Source organism: Elaeis guineensis, chromosome 3 (assembly GCF_000442705.2).
Source record: "Elaeis guineensis isolate ETL-2024a chromosome 3, EG11, whole genome shotgun sequence".
NCBI classification, from domain to species: Eukaryota; Viridiplantae; Streptophyta; class Magnoliopsida; order Arecales; family Arecaceae; genus Elaeis; species Elaeis guineensis.
Genome location: NC_025995.2, coordinates 21,297,852 through 21,305,989, shown reverse-complemented (window position 1 = coordinate 21,305,989; position 8,138 = coordinate 21,297,852). Strand labels below are relative to the sequence as shown.

Genomic DNA, 8,138 nt, shown 5'->3' with positions numbered 1-8,138 from the left:
CAAAAACTGGGTGCTGGTATGCTTCTTTGTGTATGTTGTCTGGAAAGAGGACCCAATGATTATTCGTTCTGTGAGAGTCATGCCAAGGTGCGGTGCCTTTGGTATGCCAAATCAGGGGTAGGCCCACATCCAAACCATACCTTAGGTGACTTTATATGTTGTCAATCACTCCGATAATATCTCTCTTCGACACAGTCCTGAACTAGCCTCTTGCTGTCCACTGCGACACATTGGCAGGGAAGCAAGAATGCTAGACCTTTTTCTCTTTGTAAAGGTCTAAAATGGATAGTGCATTGTAGGGCAAGGTGAAATGAAGAATGAAGTTTTTCCAGCAATTATCAGACAGAAAGATGTACCCTCACCAACAAAATTTCAACATCACACATGTTATGATCATAACTGTAAGATGTAACATGTTTCACTGGCTCAGCCCATTCAATACATAGATGTAAGCAGCCCCAACGGTCACAGCACCGCCGCTAGTCTTGAATTCTCTTGCTTGAGAATTTCACAACTGAGGAAGAAAATCACATAATGCAATTTCTTGGCTCAAAATACTAATAAAATTTCATGCCATCAATTAGATATATTTAGTTTTATCTACATGAGTATAATGTTACAACAAAATCAAGTTCTTAGGCTACATTTTGGGATACATATGTACAAAAAAAAAAAAATCTGCCTATCACAATTTGCAAACATGATGGCATGAGAAGAACACCGGAAAAAAACTATCAGAGAAAGCATAAGCCTGTTATGTATTCAGCAACCTGAAGCCACATGTTGCCTCATTGGTGTGAGCAACCTTGCAAGTGGAAGGGGCACATGTGCTCTCACTACAGTCCCATTCTCCATATATTCCTTCAATAATTAAAAAATACATACTGTTAGGAAATTAAACATGAATATTTTCTTTTCTTTTCTTTTCTTTTTTTTCTTTTGGAGAAAATAACATCTCCCAACTATATTGTCATAATCCATCTTAAACCTCAAACATCTTATCTACTTAGAAGAGCCACAAAAGATGTAAACAACAGGAATATCGAGAGAACAAATTTGGATAGTGAAGAAGCAAATACAAAAAAAGAAGCAAATACAAATATTATTTTAAATGGACAATGTGATGGGAAGTAATGTACAAAAATGTGTTATGCATAAATTATGGCTTTTGATTATATAAAGATGTGCAGCATACGTTGGTAGCTTGGTGCAATTCCAAGCCTAGGCTAATTTCTGACAGCATAACAATGTGACTATCTGTCATTATAGTCTGGAAGGACTTCATATGCCATTCTTCACAAAGGCAATTTAATAGTGTACCGGCTTTGCATAAGGGAAGTTTACTAACTGAATCATGTACTATTACTTGATCTTAAATTCACTTTTCCCCTTTTCCCAAAAGATCATGCCACTTGTAGAGGAGGTAATTTTAATTCTCTCCTCTTCATTTTTTTTGTTGTATCTTTTCCCTTTTTGGTGCAGGATAGCTTTAGAGAAAATGTTTAGAGACTAAGAGAATGTGGAAGTGTAATACTAAAAGGGAAGGGCTTTGCTCACTAGTCTGGTAGGCGTATAGAAAGGAGACAGATTACACCTAGATGATGGTAACTTTATTTCAGCGGCAGTCTGATGAAAGACTATTAGTGTAAAATAGCAGTGACAATCACAGAATTTTTACTTCAGACTGGAGGCATATTTCTACCTTATTGGTGGATCTTAAACCATTAGAAAAAGATATCAAAATATAATGGAAAGAACTCAAATAAGAGTAGAGGAAAAAGAAGAAAAATCTAAGCAGACTAGTGGAGTAGCTGATGTACCTTTTTTAGTAAATATCAAAAAAACGAGTTAGAGGATGGATGGGAGGTGAGATAGAAATATGATGCTTAAACTGGAGTTTGGCTAGTTGGATCATACTTTAGTGTGGCATTTATCATAAATTCTCTTCTTGACGGCTGAATGCAATAAATTATAGTGAAAAAAAGCCTTAGTTCTTGCTAGTGTAGACCCTTCTAATGCTTGGGTTAACATCGGGATAGTTTCATAGTTTGATATAAGTTTGAACCTGTGGCATATTAAATATGACAATACCTGCCTGGGAGATCTCCAAATCACTTTATTGAAATCATGACATCAGCATGTTGGTTTTAGATCCAAGGGGTAGCATCAAGGCCCTTAGCTATCGTTCTTGAGAAATAGTTGAATCAGGTGCATTCCTTATAAGGCATTTTATAAGATCCCTATCTGACAACTTTCAGTTCTGGATCTGGCTACCTCCATAGGTTCGGTAGCATGTCTTTTTATTACCTAAAGCTGCCAAACTGAGAATCCTGCAACAATCCAAAGGGTCAATATCAAGTTGAGAGTTGGTAGTAAAACGTTCTCAAACATCAATCAATTATATGATGATCAATGAAACCAATTTGATATGAGGGTGGGAGAACAATGCATCATGGTGGAGGCTGAAAAGAGATACTGATGGCCTAAGATCGACCAAGAAAGGTAAGCACTTTTGGGAAGAATCATGTACCATTGGCGAAGAATCATGTACCATTCGCACAGAATAAAAGAGCCATCCTAGAAAGTTTCAGCACCAAACCTTGAAGAAGAAACATAGTAATTTATTGAGAACCAACAATTGTCTGCTTTCAGTTAACCAATTGGGTGAAGTAACAAATAGAAAGCTTGACAGAGTAACTGAATTCTGAGTATGATCTTTGAGTGCTAACAGGATGCAAGAGAGTTGTTGTCACATGGTACCAGGGTTTGCCGTACCAGGCCGAACCGTCCGGTACGGGACGTACCGAGCCGGATCGGTCCCTTATCGGTCCGATTCGGGTCTGTTTTTTGGAAAACGACCCCGAACTGCACCGAACCATCCGGTTCGGTACGATTCGGGCCCATACCGTCCGGAACTGGGCGGTATAGCTTGGTTCGCCGTCGGTTCGGGGTGAACCGAACCGTACCGCCCAGGAGACCATTTCACATGGGGGAGGGGGGGAAAGTGGGGGCCTTTTCATGTGGTTGGAGGGAGGGAGGGGGGAAAGAAATGGGCGTGGCCCACTTCACATGGGGGGGAGGGCCTGGTGCTTTAATAAGCACTAGGCCTTCGGTGTTCTTTGAGAGTTCTCAGAGAACACCCATCGCCGTGGGCAACTTAATCATTGAGATCTCCAAAAAATTAGAAAAGAAGACAAAATTTTGTGAAATTGGAGGAGTGATTTGAGAAGAGGCTGATCTTTGGCTGGAGGTAAGATAATCTGTTATTTTGTTAATAAATATTTTTTTTGTTTTTCTTGTTAGAAATAGGATAAAAATGAGGTAAAATAAAAATAGGAGAAAATCATGCCAAAATCTTATGATTTTGGTATGATTTAATTATATGTGATAGATCTTTGGAAGATCTACACGATGACACCAAAATTATTAATTTTTGTTAATTATATATTTTTTAAATATTTTTAAATATTTATTTATTTAAAAATAAAAAAAATAAATTTTAGGAAAAAAAATTAGAGTTTGGGAATCATGTTTAGAATGATTCAAGCTACTTAAATCTAATTTCAAATTTTTTTTCAAATATTTGAAATTAAAAAATTATTTTTTTAATTATTTAAATTAAAAAATTTAATTATAAAATAAAAAATATATAAAAATAGTGTTATATTTTAGTTAATTTAAAAATATTATTTGAAGCATATAACATATTTATTTTGAATTTATAAGTTTTAAAATAATTATTAAAATTATTTTAAAATTATATATAATTATTTTAATTATCATTAAACTATCGTATTTTGTTATACTTGCATATATTTTAATTATATATATATACTGCGGACGATCTTACATGTGGAGTAGGATCCATGGATGTATCTGGATCATCCTCGCATTGTGCATCCTATTATCCACAACCATCTTATGATCCATATGCATATGGTGCATCCGAGGCATCATCTTCTAGTGGTTACTACCCTATGCAGCCTGGAGCATCTTACGGATCATATTTTGCTACTGGCATATTTGGATGGGCTCCTCCACAACCGTACTATCATCTCGAGGATACTTCTCAGAGTCAGAATTTTAGCGAGAGGTCTGAGATGTCTTACAATCCAGAAAGGATGTCTTATGGGATGATGAATATTCGAGAGTACGGTGCAGCTTGGCTAGAGGGTTGGACTGATATCCCTTCAGACTATATTGATGATCCAGACATCTACGAACGTCACAGACACTCGACAAAAAATTAAATGCAGAGTACATTTTAAGGTTCATATATCAGTGATTGCGCTTTGTACTTAAATATTTAGATACATTTTAATGCATATTTTATATATTTTTTCTTTAGTTTTAAGATGACATAGTTGAAATATAATGTAAATAAATATATGTTTGAAATTTTGGATCAAGAGTCTTTGTACCGCAACCTAATTCTAAATTGAACCTAAATATGTCAATAATATGCAATATAATGTCATATTGAGGTTGTATTTATCAATTATTAACTTCAAAAATCCAAAAAAAAAATTTAAAAATCGAAAAAAATAGTGTACCGGTATCGAACCGATACGCCTAGGCGTACCGTATGTCGGTACGGTACAGTATGGTACCGGTACCATACCGTATCGGTCCGGCACCGGCATGCCGTCCGGTACCGGTACAGTGAACCTTGCATGGTACAGTTAGAAATTATAAGATCTTAGTCATAAAAGACTATTTTATGTCTATTCATGATTATGGTGTCCAACTCAACTGGTGAAAGAGGCTAGTACAGTAAACAATTAGAGAAAACTACAGCATTTGGTTAGGATGCCTGAGCAATTTGATATTCTTAATAAAAGACTTGGTGAATAATGAACCAAAGTATTAATCAATTAACATGTAGAAAGAATGTAATACAAAAGGTTCCCAAAGGCTGCACAAGGCCTTGAAATCTAATACCAAGCAACACTAAGTAGATTCTCAAAGGAAGAGGAACAGAAGAAGAGGAAAAAAATCAAAGGGTGTTGGAAGGATACGCGACTCTTCAACCATAATAGACCTACCAACAGCTTCATGTTTTCCCATTCAAATTAATATATCAAAATACTCTTTATAAACCCTATTACGTGTTTACATAAAGCTTTAAGGCATATAAAATCAACCCCTAGACAATTCTAAGCCCTTCCAATGTGAACAAACCAAATATTATTTCCCTTTAAAGTAACCACAAACTAAACCACAATTAATACCAAATTTGTGATTGGTTCATTGAAGGGAGTCATACCCAGCTACTTCAAGCTGAAAGAAACAGTTTTTACGTGTCTTAAATAGATATCCAATCAACATTCAAAATCCCAGAACTTGATCCAAAATCAACTCAAAGAGTAGACCAAGTGCTTAGTGAATCTTAAATTTTGAACTTAATAATGACATGTATACTCTAGCATGAGAGGGAGTGTCAAACACCCAATATAGTAAATGCTTCTTTTAGATGTGCTATAGGGGTATGTTTGTCATCATATATCCTTGTTTAGTGGTCACCCTAATTTAATAATATAGACAATTATCCAGTCAAATTTGTGACTGAACAACTCATCCTTTTTCTGTTTCCACCAGCCCTTCTATTTCTTAAGTTTCCTATTCTTTCTTGTACCTTTTTCTTATTCTCCAACAGAAGATCAGCTGGATTTCTACCGTTGAAGCCTGAAGGAGATGACAACAATTAAAGAACAAGACAGCAGGCTTTTCTTTAGAGGCTGGATCTAGATCTAATAAAGTTCAATAGATCTAAAATCAAGGAATATTTCTTGGCACATGCACTTGATTATCTTCATGATGTCCTTGGCACATGCAATGTATGTGAGAGGTAGTGTGGGTGTTTGTGATCCTCCAATATGATTGAAGACTATTTTTTTTGTTTCCATGGTTCCACATAAAATTGACAAATACGCTCTAAGTTTGGGTGCTACACTTTTGTCCTTCCCTTAAGAGTAAGAATTGAAGTGTTGAACTGTAGGGTATATTTATTTAATAGTGGTTCAGTTGTAACCAAGTTAAGCAGGACATAAAGGCACTCAAAATCACTAGTAAGGTTCGCTGTTTTGATACCGGACCATATACTGATGCCATCCTATTACAATATCAGTATGTGGTATAGTATGAAACAATAAGACATATCGAGTGTCAATACGGTACGAGATAGCATATCAGTTCGGTATCAATATAGTATGATATGTCCGACATGGTATGGCACCGACCGGTGCAACAAACCTTGATCACTGGTGTTATAAAATGGGCAGCCTATATGGCCACATATCCATATGCAGCCTCCTAAGTGCCCCACGGAGCATCTAAGCTGCCTTGGTATGCAAACAGGTTGCATAGTGGGTGCCCAAGTGGCTTGCATAAGTCCAAGCCTTACATACATGGCATTCTACCTCCTTGATAAGTTTTTCTTATTTTTATACATTTTTATTGATCTATTTCCAAAATTTTTTTTTCTATTATTATGAATTTATTTATCCTTTAAATATTTCTATATATGAATTTCATAGATGTCTACCTAAGAATGCTTAGGCACCATGTGGTACCTTATTTGCCAACATCCTACAACCATTTTTCTGAAACTTTGCTCAGAATTTCAGCAATGTTATTAGCATAGATAACTTGAAAGCAATTCAAATTTTTAACAGTTGTTTAAACAAATGAAGCACATTGAGATCATTTGCCACTTTTTAATCACTGCTAAGATCCAGCTACACCACTCACATTAAGCCAGCTAGGAAGTTTGTGAAATTCTTCAAAAAGAGTGATTTTTATAGCACATCCAATATCTACAAAGAAATGCTTGACAAATGATCCTTCATAAGTTTGGAGGGGGGGCAGAAAGTAGGAGAGTTACAAGACACATCAATCTACATACTCCTGTATCTTAATCGACATGCTTGTTTCGAACATGTTTTAGAATAGACATCCCATTTTTGTGTATATATTGCCTTTTGAGAACCTCCCCGACCATTAGGGATGGCAATGAGTTGGGTCGGCCAGTATCCGTACCCACCTCACAATTAAAAACCTCATACCCATACCTACCTTGGGTTGGGTCAAATGAAGTAGAGGTGCGGATTGAGTGAGGTTAGATAGTAGGAGGGAATGGGTTGGATAAGGAAAAATAATTGTAATTTTGGAAGGAGGATTTATAATAAGATTATATCAGATTGGATTCGGAGTGGAGCATACCATTACCTATACCCGACTCGAACCAGCTTTGGATTTTTTTTTTTGTAGAACCCATATCCACCCCGAGTTTTAATCAGATTGGATAAAAAATGCCTGATTCGGATCGGGTAGCCAATGGGTCGGCTAAAATTGCCATGCCCACCGACCTTGCTTCTCAAAACCTCAAAGTCTCTCTCTGTGTGCGCGCGCGCGCGCGCACATGCGCATGTGTGTGTTTCAAATGAACCAAGTCTATTGAAGTCATCAAGTCATCCATGATTTTCCGATCAATGTCAAGCCACACCAGATTCGTTCACTGTTATAATTCAGTTCAGGTATCTATAATGTTTTGTACCAAATTATTAGCAAGTTTTGAGGTCATAACATGATACTTACTGTTTCCTCCACCATTCCAACTTGATGTATGGTATTTAGGAGCATCCCTTTGTCATATGGAACAAAAGCTTCAACTGGTACCAACGAATCCTATGAAAATAATTCCAAATGGAACTCAATGACTAGAATTAACATCCATATTGAGAATAAATTGATTATACACAAATTTCAGAAAAATAAGTAGTGAAAGCAACTTATACCTTAAGTTTTGTTTGAATTGCATTGCAGAACTGCTCTAGGCCATCACCATTTATCGCTGATATGCAAATTACACCTTGTTTTTCAGCTTGACTTTTTACTCTTTGTGGATCATCAGTCTTGTCAACCTGCAGCAAGCATCATACAGTTATAACTACACAACTGGATTCATGTAGCCAGCCATTTTTATTAGTGCATCTGCCAGCATTTAAGGTGATATCCCAAAATAAAATTAGATAGAGAAATACCAAAAATTTGCCTTTCTACAAAAGAACCATCAAGAGTGTGGCTGTTGACAATGGAAAATTTATCATCTTGTATATGTTCCTTTTAAGAAAATAAGG

At 36.2% G+C, this 8,138-nt stretch overlaps 1 protein-coding gene across 3 annotated transcripts in view; it reads right to left on the bottom strand.

Annotated features, from left to right (window-relative positions):
* Positions 1-555: 555 nt before the first annotated feature.
* The window catches only part of LOC105042239 (uncharacterized), a 60,331-nt gene continuing 52,748 nt past the window's right edge, over positions 556-8,138 (bottom strand). For 2 of the 3 annotated variants that reach the window (XM_029263695.2, XM_010919364.2), the window contains exons 11-13: positions 7,797-7,922; positions 7,597-7,686; positions 556-861 (exon numbers count right to left, since the gene is read on the bottom strand). In XM_029263695.2, the coding sequence (XP_029119528.1) occupies positions 763-861; positions 7,597-7,686; positions 7,797-7,922 (315 nt within the window). In that variant the 3' untranslated portion in view covers positions 556-762. Of the gene's footprint in view, positions 862-2,091; positions 2,331-7,596; positions 7,687-7,796; positions 7,923-8,138 lie in introns of all 3 variants that reach the window. The other variant, XM_073253729.1, reaches the window with a different exon arrangement.